Source organism: Drosophila sechellia, chromosome 3L (assembly GCF_004382195.2).
Source record: "Drosophila sechellia strain sech25 chromosome 3L, ASM438219v1, whole genome shotgun sequence".
Taxonomy (NCBI): Eukaryota; Metazoa; Arthropoda; class Insecta; order Diptera; family Drosophilidae; genus Drosophila; species Drosophila sechellia.
The window spans coordinates 18,643,439-18,662,145 of NC_045951.1; the positions used below are offsets into that span (position 1 = coordinate 18,643,439).

Sequence of the window (18,707 nt, forward strand, 5' to 3'; positions counted from 1 at the left end):
TATTTTGTATATTGTTTTATTACAGCTTTAGCATGTTTTTGTTTTGTAAATAGAAGTAGTTATAGTTGCTAAAAAACATTACACACATAGTTGCTATATTATATAATTTATAATATAATTTCATCCCTTCCTTTTTGTTTCGTATGTGAAATGGTTTGAATTGCTAACAGTTAAATTGTTGCTTTTACCATGTAATATAAATATTAAATTTAAATACAATAGTGTTTAATTCTTGATAGATATTTCGTTTTGCTTTTGCTTGCCCTTCTCTTCGATTTTGTCTACAACTAAGGTTACATTTAATTTAATACTCTTATATAAAAGTTTTAGCTTTATACAATTTTTGTTTTTGCTTCTTTTATAAATGCAAAGAAATGCCCTGCTTCGGCTGCAAAAGTTGGCAATTTTCATTTAATCATTTACTTGAATGGTAGAATTTCTCTTTTTGGGTTTTGTGTAAAAACTAAATTCAATTTTTGAGCTTAATGCAGAGTTGCTTTTGATGCTGAAATGCATGTTACTATATTATACTTTAGTTTCGGGGAATTTCACATCTCCGAACAAAAAAATACGTTTATGAACTACGCGCGGTTTGAAAATATGTACAAAACTTAGTGTTGGATAATGCCTTAGATTACGTTAAATAATTTACAAATGGTATCTGGCAACACTGAGTGCCTGTTCTTTGATAATGCGACAACCCTAAAATCGCAACTAACTTTCTATGGGCATTCGAAGTGTTTCATTTTCTTTTTCTTTTTTATTTAATTTTTGTATGCGTTCGTAATGTTAAGTGTTTACGTTAGGTTAAGGTTAATAGTGTAGTTAGTTTGATTAAAAGTTAGTTGTAATTTCGAAATATGGCTCGTGGCTCTGACTTGGCAGTGTGGGCAGATTCCGCTCGCTACTTTACCCCGAGTGCTCTACGTGGCGGTTAATTAATTGGTTTTTGCGTTTCTCAGTCTATTTCGTTGAGGAAAGTGTTTGTGGAAGGGATTAACAACAGAAAAGGTGGCAATATGAATATTCAGATAGGAAATCAGTAAATGGCAGGTAGAACAAACGCGCTTCAACTGGATTCGATCTATAATTTTAACTGTGGCTAGTAGCCTTTCGCTACGCCCAAGCTCTTTGCTCATCTGCTTTTGAAGACAAAGGTTTTTTTGGACTAGAATCTTGTATGCAGATTGGTTGCCTAACACATCTCAATGCTTATTGTTATTTCCATTTTCAACTCAGAAGCAATTTGGCGGAATTGAAATAAATTTGGACCTAGTTAGGCTAAAAATTATAGGTATAGTACAGAAGATCACAATTTCTTTAAGTGTTACAAATTAATTGGATTGGAATTAAATGCTTAGTAAAAGTTGTGGTGCAACTAATTTCCAAGATTCGAAAAGTTTCATGAAAATAAATGCTAATTCAGAAAACGTAATAGTGTGATTCCTGATTCCGCCAAATCGATGGGTATTGGGACAACGAGCTGCTCTTGTTGCGCTTTCCACTCAACAATCAAACTACGGCTACTCGAATTAATATGGCATTTCTTGAAAACCTTTGCTAAGAGGGCCCTAACCAAAAAGCGGGAGCGAGCGAGATGGGGATGGAGTGTGCGAGTGAGAGCCTAGAAGTGCGAGTGAGACAGAGGCCGGGCGTGCGAGTCGACCAACTTGAGCGGCTACAGCTGGCTAAAACTGCTGGTCGAAACCCAGTGCGCGGTGTCCGGGCGTACCATTAACTATATGGGACCGTAGTCGCTGAGCGCCTGGCCCGGATGCTGGGCACCCGGGCCGCCGGGCAGCGTGACCACCACGGACACGGCCCGCGAGTCGATCACGGAGCCGGGAGCGGTATTCTGGCCGACCACTCCGTTGTTGCCATTGCCGTAAACGTTGCCGGGATTGCCGCCGCCCACGCCTCCGCCGGAGGCGCCATGCATCAGGGTGCCGGGGAGAGGGCCCATGCCGACCGTGCTGCTGCTCATCGCGGTGCCGTGGCCCAGGGTGCCGCCGCCAAGGGTGCTACCGCCGCCCCCACCGCCGCCCATGGTCGATGCTCCCCCCGACTCTCCATGTCATACGTGGCTGGCCGCCGGCTGCTTGAGAACGTGGTGGTGCAGGTGGTGGTGGCTGGTGGAGGCCACCGAGGCTCCGCCCGCCTGGGTGTATGGCGTGGCCAGCAGGGAGCCCGCCGCCGAGCCCACGGGCATGCCCATTCCAGAACCGGCATAGGGATGCGGGATCGGAGGCCGCTGCTTGATCAGCGCCTGGTTGGCGCCCGTGCGATCTGGCGCTCCTAGGAGTCTCCGCCAGAAGCGTCGCCAGCTCTCCAGCGTCTTGCCGGACCAGATCCATACGCCCGAGGTGATGCCCACGGCCAGGGCCATGAAGTACTTGAGCATCAGGACCGAGTAGAGGGGCTTCTTGCCGGGACCCTTCACCTGGGCGCATGGACAGGCCAGAGCCTTGATCCAGTCCTCGAAGTAGGCTGCTTCGTACAGGTAGCATCCGATAACTATGGTGGCCGGCACCGTGTAGAGCACCGAGAAGATGCCAATCCTGATCATTAGTTTCTCCAGCTTGTCCGCCTTGACACCAGCTCCCACACCGCCCTGTTGCTTGATAACAGACCGGATGCGGAAGAGGGACACAAAGCCGGCCATCAGGAAGGTGGTGCCGATTACCAGGTAAACGAAGAGCGGAGCCAGGACAAAGGTCTTTAGGTGATCCGGGTTCAGGTTACCCACATAGCAGATGCCCAGAATCGGATCGCCGTCCACCGCCGAGAGCAGGAGTACGGCCACGGACTGGACAGTGGGAATCAGCCAAGCAGCCAGGTGGAAGTACTGCGAGTGCTTGGTGATGGCCTCGTTGCCCCATTTCAGACCAGCGGCCAGGAACCAGGTGAAGCTGAGGATCACCCACCAGATGGACGAGGCCATGCCAAAGAAGTAGGTGAGCAGGAAGACCAGGGTGCAAGAGTGCGGACCCGTGGAGCTTTCCCGGAGCAGCAGGCCGTCGCAGGCGATCTCCTCGTTCTGAAGGAAGTTGCGCGATAGGTAGCCCACGGCCACCATGAAGTAGCAGGCGGAGAGGAAGACAATCGGCCGCTCCGGGTACTTAAACCTTTCGGTGTCGATGATGAATGTGGTTAGGGTCATGAGCGTGCTGCAGAAGCACAGTCCCGACCACAGGGCGATCCAGAGGCCGGCGAAATCCTTTTCGTCGTTGCTGAAGAAGGGCCCCTTGCACGGAATGCCGCAGTTTGGAACGCCGGCGATCCTTTGGACAGTGAGGTTCATGTACCAGTGGTGTGGATGGTGCATCATGGGCATCTGCGACTGCTGCTGCAGCAGCTGCTCCTTCCCCAGGAAGATGAGTGGGGAGCGGCACGAGCAGCTGCACTCTTTTCCGCTTGCCTTTTCTCCTTGGGGATTTTGGCAGTTTTTTGAATTGCGTCCGCGGCACGGCTTCGTTGAGGTGGAACCGCTGCTGCCGCCGGCCCCACTGCCGCCCGAGCCACTGCCTCCTTGCTTCCGCTTGCCGCCGGAGCCGGAACCGCTGCCAGAGCCACCCGATCCGCCCGAGCTGCCTCCGCTGCCCGCCTCCGTGTACGAGGGCTGTTCCATGCACAGATTGTCGGGGTCACCGTGAAGGGGCAGGTGCTCGCACGCCATCCTCTCCGGCCACTCGAAGCTGTACTGCTGCATGATGGGTGCGCAACCCGAGCGGGCTCTCTCGCACACACTCCGGCAAACGGGCAGCGGCTTGTGGTAATCCTCCAGGCAGATGGGTGTGTACATGCTGCACAGGAAGAACTTGAGGTCCGGCGAGCACTTGATCTCCACCAGGGGCCAGAACTGGTGCACCTCCAGGCCCGCTTCGTCCTGGGTCTCGTGGTTCATTTCGTTGGGGAAGGATGTCATGTTGTACCCAATGCCCCGACACATTGGTATGGTGATCTCCTCGCATCGCAGATTGGGATCCTTGGGTATGGCTGGCACTCCGTATCCGGGTGCGGGACTCGCGTCCAGGCCGTGACCACCCATGCCCATTCCGCCCATGCCGTGATCGGCACTGTGCAGCGGTCCATCCGCTCGACAGGATGTCAGCAGCAGGACGAGTCCTAGGATCAGGACCTTCAGTCGGTTGTGTCTCATTTTGTGCGTCTTAGCTTAGTTCGGTTGTGTGACTTGGAACCCCTTGGGCTCTTTCTTTGCTGACCTTCTCTGCGGTTGCACCTCACTCCTCGTGGAGGCGCCTCGAGAGCCGGAAAAGCGGGCAGTGTTTCCTTCCAGACACAGCGCAGCGTCAAATCGTCAACGCTCGACAAACGGCGTGGTCTAACTGCAATTAAAAGAAAGACAATCAAATTAGTTTTATAATTACTACACTCAGTTTGTTACTTAAATAAGTTTCTAGAATTACGAAACTTTAAAAGCGCTACACAATCAAATACTTTCAATTAAACTTGTAGATTTATTTTTAACCAAGCTATCTTGCTTATAAATTACTTTATGGTTTTCACGTAACAAATTTATGATCACTAAATCCCCATGCTGACGACTCCTTCGATAAGAAATCTAGATCCTGATAGTGTGTGTTCTCAGCTAGCTTATGTTGCACTGATAGTATTGAAATTATTTTTAGCTTCTGCCGATCCAACTGCCGAAATTCAACTGATTTTCTAATCACCATTTTCCAACAGACGTCACACGGAGGAAGGGAGACGGACACAGTCGTTATGGTGGATCGCTGATGAGACGGCGACAAGTTGCAACTGCTCTTTCCTGCTTCTGTTTCTGATTCGCTCCCTGGAGAACTTTCGCGCTTCATTTGTTTCAATTGAGCGCGGCGACACTTGGACGACATGTCCATGTCACATGTCAAGCACTCGAGCACTTCAGCCACCCGCCACCATGGCTTCCCGATACCGATCCCCCACTCCTGCCTGTCCTCCTCCGCTCATACAGAGTGTCAACCCTTCCGCCAATATTTGCTGACGCTTCAGGGCTGTCCCTTCCCATACTGGTGACTCTGATTCCGATTCCGATTCTGGAACTGCTGCTGACCAAGAGGAGCATCAATCAAAATCAGTGAGTTTTATTAAATTTGACGGGCTCTGCTGGCTGCAAACGCATGGCTTTAGTGCAGACGAAAAAAATACTAATACCGATTCTACAACTATTAAATGTACTAGAACATTTAATGTTATTAATGTTATTCGTGTTATGTTAGATCTTTTCTAGATTTTTCTAATACAAGAAACACTATAATATGACTTGCAAATTTTTAAAAGCTTCAAGTTATTCAATTGCATTACTTAAAGCCGCGCTTTTTTCTCAGTGTGTGCTTGATAAAAGTGTTTGCTTTGGTTTTCCAACTGAAGAAGGGTGTGAAACGCTGATGGATTGGATGTGATGAGGCAGAAATTAATTCAAGACAATTGCTCACTTGAAACGCAGTCAAAATGGAGGCTGCCAAGCCACCCATCAAGTTGGGTGTCTACCCATCGCTGACTGGGATAATGAATATTATTTTATACGGCTGACACCTTTTTTGGGGCAATAACTGCGGGATCTGGGCAGCTGGCAATATCGACATCGATGTCAGCGGTTTGTGGTCAAGTCAACTAGCAGCTGCTCCAGAAGCGAAGATACTTCGAGATACCAAAAATTGACAGCTCGACGGACTGAAGTGAAGGGCAATTTACTCGCCAGCAGCTTCTGTGCGCTCAAAGTCACGAAATTTATATACGAGATACAGTTTTTAGCAAGTGTCAAGTGACACACATAGTTGCGGCTTTGCGGCCATCTTTAGTTTCAGTTTGGGATCTCAGCTGCGTGTGGTCCATGGAAAACAGGCAACAGCTTTAAAGAGCTTTACAGCCAGCTTGTAGTTCGTAGTTGGTAATTCGTAGCTCTTGGCTCTTTCAAAAACTGTCAACAACAGCTGCAAATAAAGCATGTCGTACTCCTCCCGCCTACCATCACTTTACACTTTAAGCCCCAACTCCTTTGTTCGGCGCTGAAAGTCCTTCCATTGTTTTTCTGAATGAATGACATTTTAATTAATAACATTTGTGTGCGTTAGTCGGCGGTGTCCATCACAATTTCGCCCCAATCCCATTTCCCGACCGATACAACCCCGAAAATAAGTTGCCGAGTGCGGCTCTCACTGAAACATTTTTCGTGTTAAAATGTTTGCCGAGCACTTCAAAATAATTAAGTAAATACGCCACGGAAAATGTTTCTAGGACAGCGCGTGGGCGGTTCGATGCGGAGCGGGTTGGGGCGGGGCGGGGCAAAAGCCCAAGTGTTGTGATTACAACTCGAGGGTAGCGCCAAAAATAAACGTTGAAATCCAATATCGAAATGTGGGCACCAGGCAATCGGATCGTGAGAAACAATGCCAGGCGCGAGTTGGCTATCGATTACAGTGAATACCATAACTATTCATTCTGCACACTCCCCGTTCAGATGGAGGCGTCTATCGGTCTGTGGTGATGCTTACGCCACATTCTCCTAATCGAATGACAAACGTGGAAATCATAGAACATGGCATTAGAAGCTGTCATAAATCAAGGCTGATGGTTGGCTAGCGGTAGCTAAAAAACATTTAAATTCACTAAAAAAAGTTAAGCCTTGGTCAGTGTTGAGTAACAGTGTTTCCTAGGTAGTTTTTAACTACTAAGATAATTAGGAAAGTGATTTATGAGGGAGAAACCATTGCATTCCTGGTTTTCATAGTTGAATCTCTTTCAGGACTCGATATTCAACCTTATCTGGATAACATTTGACATGTGGAACCACTTAAAGTTTACATTGGATGCCTTCCAATACCAAATATTACCAAATTGCCTGCCAACTCGACGCTAAGCTCCTTTCGCAACCGAGAGTGAAAATTAGCCATAAGCCGAAACAATGCGACAATCACCGAACGAACGGAAAGAGGGAAAAGTCTAATTGGTTTGGCCGGGCCAGGAAAATCATATTGAAATGCAGCGAACGTGACTGAAATGGCAGACCGGACCAGAGCCGAATGGAAAATGAAATGGAGAGGAGCGGGAAAGAGCAGAAAAGAAAATGTGTACATGTGTTTGGATATGGAAAAGCCACGTTCACAACGGCTTCCACATTTGGCCAGAAGTGAGTGGTGTTGCGCTGCGTTGTGCCCCGAAAGCAAAGCAACTTGCTCCGGTTATTAGAGCCTCAAGTGGCTGGACTCATGTACTTGGGATCTTGGGCTCCTTTCGGTCCAGACCCTGTGTTCTGATTGCCGGCCAACAACTAGCACTAATAGGTGGCTGTGATGTGTTCATGGGAAATGGCCTGGAAATAATAGCAAACGTGCTTCTTCCGAGTGGAAAAAGAAGCGGGCAGAATGCATAAATATTATTTTGAATAGAGAAAAATGTCTCAAGTGGCGGTGACGAATGGATCGCTTCTCGGCGTTTCTCGCAGACTCCGCTTCTCTTCAATTCTCCGAGTGGTGACCAAATGTTTGTGTTTGGCCGATCGACTGGGCCATGTTTGCTTAATGATTCGTTGTTTCTCACCCAGAGTATTTAGTGCACACTCATATTGTTTATTTAATTGTTAACAAGCGTGCGGCTCAGACGCTACAAGCTCGTTACGAGTAACAAATTATTACTGCATGGCTTTTTGCCAATCATTCCGCTGGCCGAAAGAATTTATACAAAATCACGCTGCCAGCCAGTCTCAACGATGTTGGCCTAAGCTCTCCAATTCACCAGTTCCCGGCTCTCGACTGGCCTGAAGATCTGGCTCTGACTTTACTGGCCATGTTTGCCAAAGACTTGAGAATGCAGAGATGTGGGGGAAAACAGAGAGAGATATCCCCGATCCCCAATCCCCGAACCGATCGGTGAATGGCTGCGCTTCAATGCGCTAAAGAGGTCGTCGGGCGGAAGCTGTTACCAAAGTTGGTAGCTCGGCTGCAGCATGGGCAAAACGGCTAAAGCAAATCAACTACAACAAGACGTCGTCGGCGGCGACAACCTGACTGTTTTAATTAAACAAACAAGCCAAAGACACGACACACGGGAAGACGACACCGATGAGCAAATAAGTAGCAAGTGTTGCTGGCTCCTCCAAGTACAGTCGACACCCATGGCAAACAAGCCACTCGCACAAGGTGTGGGTTTCCAAGAAGGTGGGAATCTCGCGGGAATGATCATCTCATAAGCAAAATTCTGAGAATCTAAGGAGATGTTTCGTATATCATTTAAAGGTTGATTCAAAATGAATGCAAGTACTTTGTGATAATTTATAACAATGTTTACCCGAGACAATTGAAAGAACTCTTAACTGAAATCCTTGAAAACTATATAAGCCTGTAATGTATAAACTCCAAACTGCCTGTATCGCTTACGAGCACAGTTTACTCAGAGCACCCAAAGCGGCGGAAGTAAATCCGGCATTCAACCCAAGATAATGATGATGAGCAATCAAGCAAACAATGACCGCACCGAACCGATCCGCAACCAGCTTCGTTGGGAAGCAAAGAGAATGCTAATCGATAACTTATCGCCTCGATGGGGGCAATCAATCAATCAAAGGCAAAAAAGCCCCGTCAAGAAGAGGTCTTCATACAAAACGGCTCCAAATCGCTGTTCGCGGGCCTGGGAAAAGTTCGGAAAAAATAAGTTTGGAAGGGGGTGTAGGGAATAAGAAGCGGAACGTGGAAAAGCCAAAAAGTAAAACTTGCCAACCGCAAAGCACTTAAACTTTCTAAGGGGAGGTACATACATATTTCCTCTTTTTACTTTTTCGGGCCATCCCCGCTGCCCGTCGCAGTTGCAGTGCACAAAGAAGCGTTGAAGCAGCAGCAACAAACTCGAAGGGCTCCCAGGTGCAACAGTCAATCCAAATGCCACCCCCAAGCCCCCTCCACGATGGCCTTGGCCAAAGCAAACCGCGAAAATCAATTGAAAAACTCGCCGTGAAAAGCGGGCGGAAAATGGAGCGGGCTGAGGGTGGCGGGGAAAACACTAAAACAGGAGCAGGAGCAACTGTTTGCCTTGTTGGCGGCGGCATCAAAAAGCGCGTAGCGGCGCAAAATGAAAACAGTTTGTCGACACGGTAGGTTCAGGTCGGAGGGAGACAGGTAGCTGGCGACAGAGGGAGATGGCGAATGAAAAAGTTTTTATTTCCAACCAGGGGGGGTTTTCCACACAAAGTCAATGCAGACAAGTTCCATGACCTTACAAACGCAGCGAGTTCAAATGGGGAAAACGGCAAAAAGGGCTGCGGAAAACGGGGAAAATGGTGAAAAGGGGGTTTTGCAGGAGCTCTCCTACGAGCTTTTCCCCGAGGAGCTTTGTCAACGTAATAAACACAAAACTGGCTCAAGATTTTTGCGCGTCCGCCCATTAAAATCATTGACATTTAAACGTGTTTTCAATTTGTTTTTGTTTTTTTAGCCAGGCTGTTTTTGCTGTCACACTTTTGCAACATTTTTTTTTAAGCGGGCTTGAAGCACTCTTTCCTACGGTTTTGCCCTTTGATGTTCGGCTGCTTTTGTTGCTTTGTGAAAGTTTTAGCAGAATGCAAATTGTTTGTGCATGTGGCCCATCATTAAATGCTTTTTTGCATAGTTTATTTTCCTTTATTTTTTAGTCCGTGCATAACCACTGTGAGTCCTCTGACTTTACAATTAAGTTTTAATTAAGTGGACGCCGCCTGACTGACTGCTGATTATGCATCTATCTCAGTTTCCACTGCCTTCCCATCCTCAGGAGACTTCATTTGGGTCCTTTAATGCACAAATGACAGATCCTCGGAGATCGGCCAAATCCGGCGAGCACTTTACGCAAAACGATTTGCAAATGTCAAACAGTTCCTGAACATTTTTCGGTAACCGCCCTTAACCCCCAAGGAAGTGCAGAAGGGAGGGGTGCTGTTCTTGCGAGGGGTTGATTTCGCCGTTTAGGGTTCTCTATTATTGAATATTTCTTGTCCTTGTTATTTTTTTTTGTCGTTGTCCTTGTTTGTGCTGAAACTCTTACTGCGGACTAAATGACACCGCAGAAAGCGAGTGGAACGGCAAAAAGGACAAATGCAGAGGGGTTGCATTGCACTGAAACGATTTTTGTTTACTGCAAAAACCTTTTAAACATTTTAAGGATTTTTAAAATATATTAAACAGCATGTATTCCCTTAATCACCTCTTGGATTGTAAAGCCGAATACCTGTGTCACATTGATCCTAAAATATAGAGTTTACTACATATTTTTTCTCTGTGCAAGGTGCGAGAGTTGCCGGCGCACAAAAACATGGAAATAAAATTAAATTTCCGATTTTAGCCCCGTTTCCTTCGTCCTCGCAAATTTTGCTAATAACAAGACAAAAGTGCAGCTGCAGTGGCAAGGGGTTGGCCGAAGGGAGGGGGGGAGCTAGGGTGCTGCGGGGGGTGTGAACTGTCGGCTGGCTGACTAAATACAAAAGAGTGTCAAGTGTCTTCCCCGGCAAAAGGCAAAAAGAAAAAAAAAAGGAACAGGCAAGTCCTGCATGTGTGGGTGGTTGTCCTGTTGGCAGATTTTATTTTCCATTTCAAATTTTGCAGCATGAGCAAGCGTTTTTATTTTGACAGTTGTTGCCACTCCCCCTGCATTTAGCATACTTTTGGGGGAGAAGAAAACAATTAAAAACGAATTGCCTTGCATTCCCGTTCCCATTCCCATTTCCAGTGCCATTTCCGTTTCCCCTATGACAATGGAAACGCAAAAAGGAATTTTGTGGGGAACAAATTAAATATCCCAAGGAATAAAAAAAGTGTATATATAAATTTTGTTGCTTCAGGATGTGGCACATTTATAAAATAACATTATTTCTGGCCAGAGAAAAAAAGGAGTGGAGAGGTTTTATGATGCAACTTAAACGCATCATAAAACACAGCGGCGTAAGAGGAACTATAAAAATGTTCATGGCTTTTCCACCAAACGAGGTGTTACAAAGATATATTGAGTGCTGCGTAATGATAATGAGATTTGGGGAAAATATGAGTATAAGGAAGTCATTGTGCACAGCATACATAATACACTTTTATGCGAAGCCTTTCCAAATAAAATGTATATGTCTATTTCTAATTAGTTTCAAGCCTTCTATTCACTCCACTCAAACTTTATTTTATAGCTATTTGTGCATTGGCCCGTAAAAACCAGTTGCCTTTCACCGATATCGAGTTTCAATTTTTCATATAACGATCTTCCATTCCCGAGACACTTATTTTATTGCCATTTGTTGGTTTTTCGCTGTCCAAATGGAAAATACTGTTATTGCCATTTATCAACGATTTACATTTATGGCCATATTTGATAATCGACCGTTTTATGGCTAATACCGGCGATGGCATTTGTACACCCCGATTTCGTAATAAAAGTAATTGAATCATAAATGCAGCTCGGCTACTAAAAAATAAATATGCTGATGTTCGTTGATGGAAAGCTAATTGAAAGACCAGGGAAAGCCAGGAATAGGTAGGTGGCTTTACGACTGTCGTCGCGCTGTCTGTGGTGGCTGTTTTATTTTTACGGCAATTAAAGGGAACCGCAGTAAAAAATAACCAACCAACTGCCGGCGACATTGACACACAAAAAAGAAGCAGCGGGGAAAACTATTACGGTAAGAGTTTTCCCGGCTGTTGTGACACATGCAATAAAAACGATTTTTATGGTCATTTGAAAGCGTCAAGAGGGCAAGAAGACCCCAAAAGCACACACACACATATACACAAACACACACACTCATACATTCCGGCATGAATGATGCATGTTATGTCTGAAGTTCTAGGTTGACAATTTAGCATGTCTCCGGCTCTGGTTGTACTGCTCCTCCTGGGGGCCAAACTTGCTCCCCACATCTCGGCGTGCAAACATTTTTAGTGCCCTTTGTTGTCGGCTAACAACCACGTGCCGTCTCCCTCGCACACCCACACACACACGGGTATTAATTAATGTCAGTGTGGAAATTAAGTGAAATATATCTGCAACATGCTCCCGGAAAATGCGAGGATGTTCCGTAGCTGCGATGCTTGTTGTGTGACAAAATGCCGCTGACATGGATAATTAATGGTGAGCTATGAGGTGGGGAGTTGAGCATACATCGGTGACATAGGGTTTGGGGATCGTGGTCTTGTGTGTGTGACCCCCACCTGCGAAAGGTGCTTAATTGCTGGGCTGGGTCAGTGGATGTACCACAGCAGCACTTTTAATGAAGCACTAAGCTCATTTTGGCCACCAACAATAGTTTACTAACGAAAGTAAGAACCTTTTTTGTTTGAATATCCCAAGGCAAATGCTATTGTTTTATATGCATAGGTATAACAAAGAGGGCAAATCAATAATCAAATATTTTTCAATGGAAAAGCATAATTTACGATTTGTTTGCTTTGACCGAATATTCGGAATTAATTCGCGGACATTAGTCTATTTATTTACGAGTCGCCAACGCGAATTGGCAACATTCTCGATGGCAAGCAATTAATTTATGCAATTTAATGCAAGGCGAACAACGCTTCGCATGGCTCATAAATTGCCATTTTTAGAGTTGCGGCCTGGCAAGAAGGATTTTTTTTATTTATTTATTTGTTTCGCCCAGCCACTTTTGCAGTAGTTTGAATGCTTTTTGACTTTGAATCTAGTGTGTGTTGTGTGTGTGGGCAATTTGACGTCTCGATGTCTGGTTTCCATTTCAATGCTATAAATTTGTCGCCGCTCTCGCTCTGTTTTCATGCTTGCCTGCGCTGCTCTTTCGATATTACGCATACGCCCCGGGTGCCCAGCTATCCTGCTGGGTGGCTCTTCCTCCGCCCGGCATTGATTTTTATGTTTGTTTGTCGCCGCTGCCTCGCCATATTCCTTGGTTTCCTCTTTTTGGCTTGCTTTGTAATACATGTATATGTTTTTTTTTTGTACTTTTCTGTATTTTCCTCTCGTATTTAATGGCATTTCTAGCTTGGTTTATTTTGCTGGCATGCGTGCGCGACCCGACGCCCATCGATAAACACGCGGCAGCCACCGTCGCCGGTTTGCCTGCCACCCATTTTCCCCCATTTTCAACATTTTCCCCGTTTTCCGATTCTTCCGCTCCTCTTCACCCCTTCTCCGCCATTCGGCTATGTGTCTCTGGCATGCGTTTAAGTTTTCAGTTAATGGCTTTTAATGGCATTGCTGCTGCTGCGTTTGCTTTTCTTGGCTCTCTTGTAAAAATGTTAAATAAATATCAAAATCAATTAGTTGCGTAAATTTTGTGTGTCCAAATCGGACAAAATGAGTTCGATCAATAGATGCAAGATTTCAATGGAATGGAATGGAATAAAAAATACCCAATTCCCCCTTTGGCGCAAAAGACTCGTGCCAGCAGAGAAATTTGTGTGCTCAAAACACGTAAAATTTTAATAAAAACGACATTTCTAAACCCCGATCACAGAGATAAACCATTCAAATAAATAATATTAAACACACCGATTTATAGTCTGCACATTTGTCAGGCCAGCGAGTGTCGTTTAGAAATCTGATTAATTTACCAACTTAAGTAAAGGCGAAAGACATTCTATAAATACCGACCACAAACATCGGTTGCCCCTTCTCCGGACACATATTTCCAAATATTTTCCAACTAATTTAGCACCCTCTTCAAGTCATAAAGTTGCAGTCCGATTCCAAATGCATAAACCAATGCGAGACCACAAATTACCAAATTCAATCTACGTATACTTGGAATATATACTTAGTGTGTTTGGATGTGGATGGAAATCTGAAATGCGAGGCACATGTCCCAGGCAGTCAGTCGCCTTGCCCCCGGAGCTCTTGGCTTTTGGATTTCAGCCTTCGGCTAGGGGAATTTCAATGAGGCATCTCGCATCTCGGCGACTTCGGCTGCTCTGGGTCTTGTTTATAATTTATGGCGCTGTGGCTAATGGCCAAATTGGCCATAACAATAATTTGCATGCAAGCACTTCCAACTTTGACTAATTTCTTTCGACCAGGCCCACAGAAATCTTATCGATGCAAAGGCTGCTGCTCGGCCGGCCAGTCAATCAATATCGGCCAAAGGAAATAGAAATAGTGAGAGCGAGCAGGAAAATCAAAAAAAGAACACAATTTACAACAATTGCTTAATTGAAATGCCAGGGCCACTGTAGAATTTAAATTTATGAAAGCATCAGGCCCCAAATCGAACGAAATCGTAAATAAATCGCGGGCTTATCAGCGTTTTTTGTTTGTGGCACTTTGTGGCATTTCAAAGGGGAAATGCCGCCACCCTAAAAAGTTCGAAAGTGGACAGCACATGACTCTTGATACGGATCCGAATTCCGATTTCTAGCTGACAGATGAACTTTGTACGCCGCGTATCAGCCGCAGCTGTCATTCAGCTTTCAAATTCTGAAACTCAAATATTCGGGAATATTTCCAGAGTCAGTCAGGTCAAGTTTTCCGCGATAGGCACATATATATATTAATATTCTACATTGAACATTTTATCATGCAACTTTATGTTGATTTCCATTTACTGAACACGGTATGCGCCAACGCAAAGTTGTTCGCATAATTTGTAAGTTTGATTGACAGACAAACAATCTGGATATCAGACTGATATATAAATAGATACCAGCACTGAGGAAAACGTTTATGCTCCAGCTTTATATTCAAAAACCCTTCATTCTGTAGAATAATGTGATTATTTTTTCCAGTGCAGCGCCTAGGTAGCACCGAAGTTGCCCCATTAGCATTTTCATGCCGCATATGGCTGGCAAATGTAGAAACAACAGCCAGTCAACTCGACTCAACTTAACTGAACTCCAGACCCAGTCCGATTCCGAATCCTATTCCGACTCAAAGGCAGACAATGGGACAGGGCCCAGAAATACTCGTACTTCCCCCAGAGAGTTTTATACGAGTTTTTCGTAGGCGTAACATGTGTGGCATAAACAAAGAAGCGAAGCGTTCGGAAAATATCAACCGATATTCGCATGTACATGCCAGTATGCAAAAGGGCGAAGGAAGGCGTGAAACTGTTGATAGTCTATTGCACTTTTTCCTTCGTTCTGTTTGTGTGTTATTCTTTTTTATGGCCATACAATAAAAATATTTACGATGCCAAAGCGCCAAATATATAGGGAAATTGTTCGAACCGACGGATGGGGTGGAGTTTAGGGGGAGGGCACCGCCCGAGGGTTAATAAAATGTTGCACTTGTAACAAGAAATTGAAGTTGCAAAGTGGTTACAGTTGGCCGTTGGAATGGGTTACCATTTTATTTTAAACGCAGATGGAAAACGATTCCGTTTGCAGATGAAACTAAAAAACTGATTTGAAATTTAGAAAATACAACCCTGTGTTGGGTTTTGTTTTGCAGGGAACTGACTGCAACTTTAAGTGAAAAAGTTTATGCAGTTGAAACTCCCTTCAACGCTTTAATTTCCCTCTGGTCTCAGTTCGAGGAAATCAAATGAGCTGAACAACACAAATAATGTAAATGAGCAGCATCTTTTCTTTTTTTTTTGGGTGGAAATTCGCTACAGAGGAAGTGGGATCCAATGAACTCTTGGTATGCTGCAGATGCAGATGCAACTGCATTCTGAATTCTCGAATCTCCATTCTCCATTCTGCACTCGGCATCTCGACAGTCGCTTTCAAAATAGCTCGGCCCACATGATTTCCCCCGCCCAGCTCTGGCAGTTTTTCCACGATTTTCCACCCAACTCCCACTGCAAAGTACAGCCGGCTGGCTGCAATCAACGCACTTGTTCCTGTTTTTCTTTCTTCTCGGGGAAACGCTGCTGCTGCCGCTGCTTCTGCTGATTCCCTGTTATTGTTGTAAACTATTTATGCATTTCGAAGTTTATTTGAAACACGAACAGCAACACAGGAATTCCCTGCACGGCATTTCAAATGCTGTTCGAGATTCCTATTCCTATTACAATTCCCATTCCTCGACTTCAGCTTCTGTGGATCTTTGTTCAGCTCCAGCTTTTGCCGCTGCTGTTTGTTGATTTTATGAACTGTTTTTCTTGCTTTACTTGCTCTCGGTTGGGTGCCCTCCGGCCACATATGGTCACCTTAATTTTCCACGGGAACGGGCGGGGTTTTGTTGCACCAAATAATTTATGCCTTTCGCGCTGGGCTCTTGGTTTATTTTTCCAAGCGCATTTCAACAGCCCGAGCAATCAGCGCGTGTTTTTCGGGCAGGAAACAGCACGAAGGGATGTCGAATGAGCTGGGCTGATGTGCCACTCCAGTCCGCTCCATCCTCCCCAGCCACTCAACGGGTGGTTCGGTTCCACTGTGGCCCTGCCCTCCACCTCCTCCTCCTCTTCCCTCTCCACGCGGCGCGTGATCCGCCTTAGGTGGATGCCCACTGTTGTTTACACTGACGCCATTGCCGACGTGCCATAAAAGTTGAGTTCAATCGAATTGAATCAGGGGCAATTTTGTGAGACCGAAAGGTGCAAACTGATTTGGGCAAAGTTCGAGTCTAATTCAGTTAGATATTTATACATATATATAGATTTAGTTTTCTGCTGAATACTATCCTTTTTTATAAGATGCTTTATTAATTGAAGGCACTCAATCGTTTGTAGATTCTATAATATATGATTAATCTTTCCCGTATCACTCGTGCAACTCATACGCATTCCTATTACTCCCTAACCCATAAATATCATAACAATCTCTGTACCCAATCCCCCAAGCAACTGAAACCCATCCCGAGGCAGATCCCTCACTGCACTGGCATTTCTAATGAACTCAGCCTATGGGCTACACGGAATATATACACATTTCACCAAAGAGCTGGCACCGAGAATATGAAAATATCTTTAGAACATTGATTGACTGCTCGACATGATCGACGTGATCGACGCGAGGGAGTGTGCTGGTGGTGGGGAAAACCTGGGAACAGAGGGGGGTTAGGAATATATAGCTGCCTGCCGTCCACAATTATAATTCAATTAACCAAGTAATTCCATCTTTCCCTGGGCGAGTTGAGCGCCACATGCTGCGAAGGGAGACGTTGCATGTTTGGCATATTAAATTAGTTATTTGTAAGCTTAGGCAAACGCGTTGTAAACAAAAATCCGAAACGGCCGACGACGAAGATCGAGCGAACGGATTGAGAATGATGATGATGTGTCATTGCAGTATGTTTGCGCATCTGGCCGAATCAATGTTTGTATTTATGGAAATATTCTCATGTTTTAATTACGAGAACATTTCGAAATGTCTCGCATAACAAATGAGCCCTGAACAAACGAAAATAAAACAACAACAACAACAGCCTCTGGAGAGAAAAAAAAAAAAAAAAAACACTCTATATCAACAAAAAGCTTCGACAGTTGGCCAGACAAGTTGTGCCGGCGAAAGAGACGGCTGCAGGGCGGCCGAAAGAGACGGCGAGATGCTAACTAGACTGAAAGGCTTGCCAGGATATTTTGCATTAAAGCAGCCAAAAGGAAATATGAGAGAATGATGGATAGGCAAAGCTGGCAGCCAGATGATGATGAAGACTGTGCAGGGAGAGTCGAACTAAAGAACTTGGCAACTCAACTGCCGGCAAAAGCAGAAAGAAGTCAACAGCTCGTTAACGTAAAAGTGGCAAAAGATATGCCTGCCCCAAGATTCAGATACAGCTCCCTCTCTCTCTCTTTTCTTCTCTTTCTCGGCCTCTCAGCCATGTTTCCATATTCTCCGCTCAAAAGGGTGAGCCAACAATGGGGCAACAAGTCGCGTCTGAAGATGCATCGCCCACGGCAGCCGAAACCAGAAAACCAGGCTCAAACGAAAAGAATAGTATTACACAGGGGAAAATAATTTGAAAAGTATCTTGAGATGAATTTAAGAGCTTTCAATCGAAGGACAATCATTACAAATCTCGCTGTTCTGAAGGAGTATACATAAAAATGTATAATAAAAATGTGTTTTTAAACCATTGAATGGTAGATTAACCTGGCTTTTTTTCTCTCTGTGCACAAGGAGATGGCTCGTTTTGAAGAGCAAAATTGGCGTTGAAAAGTAACTGCCGACAACCGCAGACCAAGAGGATGTTTATGATGTTGGATGCCGACTACCAGTGGGTTCCTGCTCCTTGGCTCCTTGGTCAATTGCACTGGCCGGGTCACAAATAGAGGGCCCTGGCATTTTGCTCTCCATTGTGCGGCAAACTAAGCGCAATGAAGTAGCCAAGAGGCAAAGTGTTTGGCGGGGGAAAGGTCAAGTTTTCTGGCCTCTTATTTATATTTGCGTCTAGCTGATGTCTTCTTGTATGCAAAATAGTGGGAAGAACCAAATTACAGGGTAAGAGAGTCTGCACTTTCTAAGCAAAGCTAATAGTTTAAATCTAATTTAAAACTACCTTTAAGTTCTAAGCCATTTCTCCATAAGCCTTCAACTTACCATTTTTTCCATTCCGTTGGCTTAGCTGCTTTCTGGTTGATTTTCTGGTTCATTCGATTCCGCCCAGCTGTAATGAGATGCAAAAAGAGCTACGATGAGTTATCTGATAACTGATGATTTAAGATGCAGCTATAAAAGCCTTAAGTTGGTAACTTTCATAAAACGAAATCCCGGCGCGGAGATTTGGAGCATCGCCGAATGTTGCTAATCGTAAAAGCGGCCATAAAAAAAGGTATATAAATCTGGTATAATTAGAAATATTAAAGGGCGAATAACTTAATTATGCAATAAGCA

General features: G+C 45.0%; 2 protein-coding genes across 2 annotated transcripts in view; both read right to left on the bottom strand.

Moving 5' to 3' along the window:
• LOC6618391 (acanthoscurrin-2) lies at positions 1-2,072 on the bottom strand. Its single transcript, XM_032717327.1, has one exon. It carries the CDS (start codon positions 2,045-2,047, stop codon positions 1,739-1,741), a length of 309 nt encoding a protein of 102 aa, XP_032573218.1. The 5' UTR covers positions 2,048-2,072; the 3' UTR covers positions 1-1,738.
• The window catches only part of LOC6618392 (frizzled-2), a 26,361-nt gene continuing 9,710 nt past the window's right edge, over positions 2,057-18,707 (bottom strand). The window contains exons 2-3 of the mRNA XM_002042626.2: positions 18,414-18,480; positions 2,057-4,346 (exon numbers count right to left, since the gene is read on the bottom strand). Of these exons, the coding sequence (XP_002042662.1) occupies positions 2,075-4,159 (2,085 nt within the window). The 5' untranslated portion in view covers positions 4,160-4,346; positions 18,414-18,480 and the 3' untranslated portion in view covers positions 2,057-2,074. The remainder of the gene's footprint in view (positions 4,347-18,413; positions 18,481-18,707) is intronic.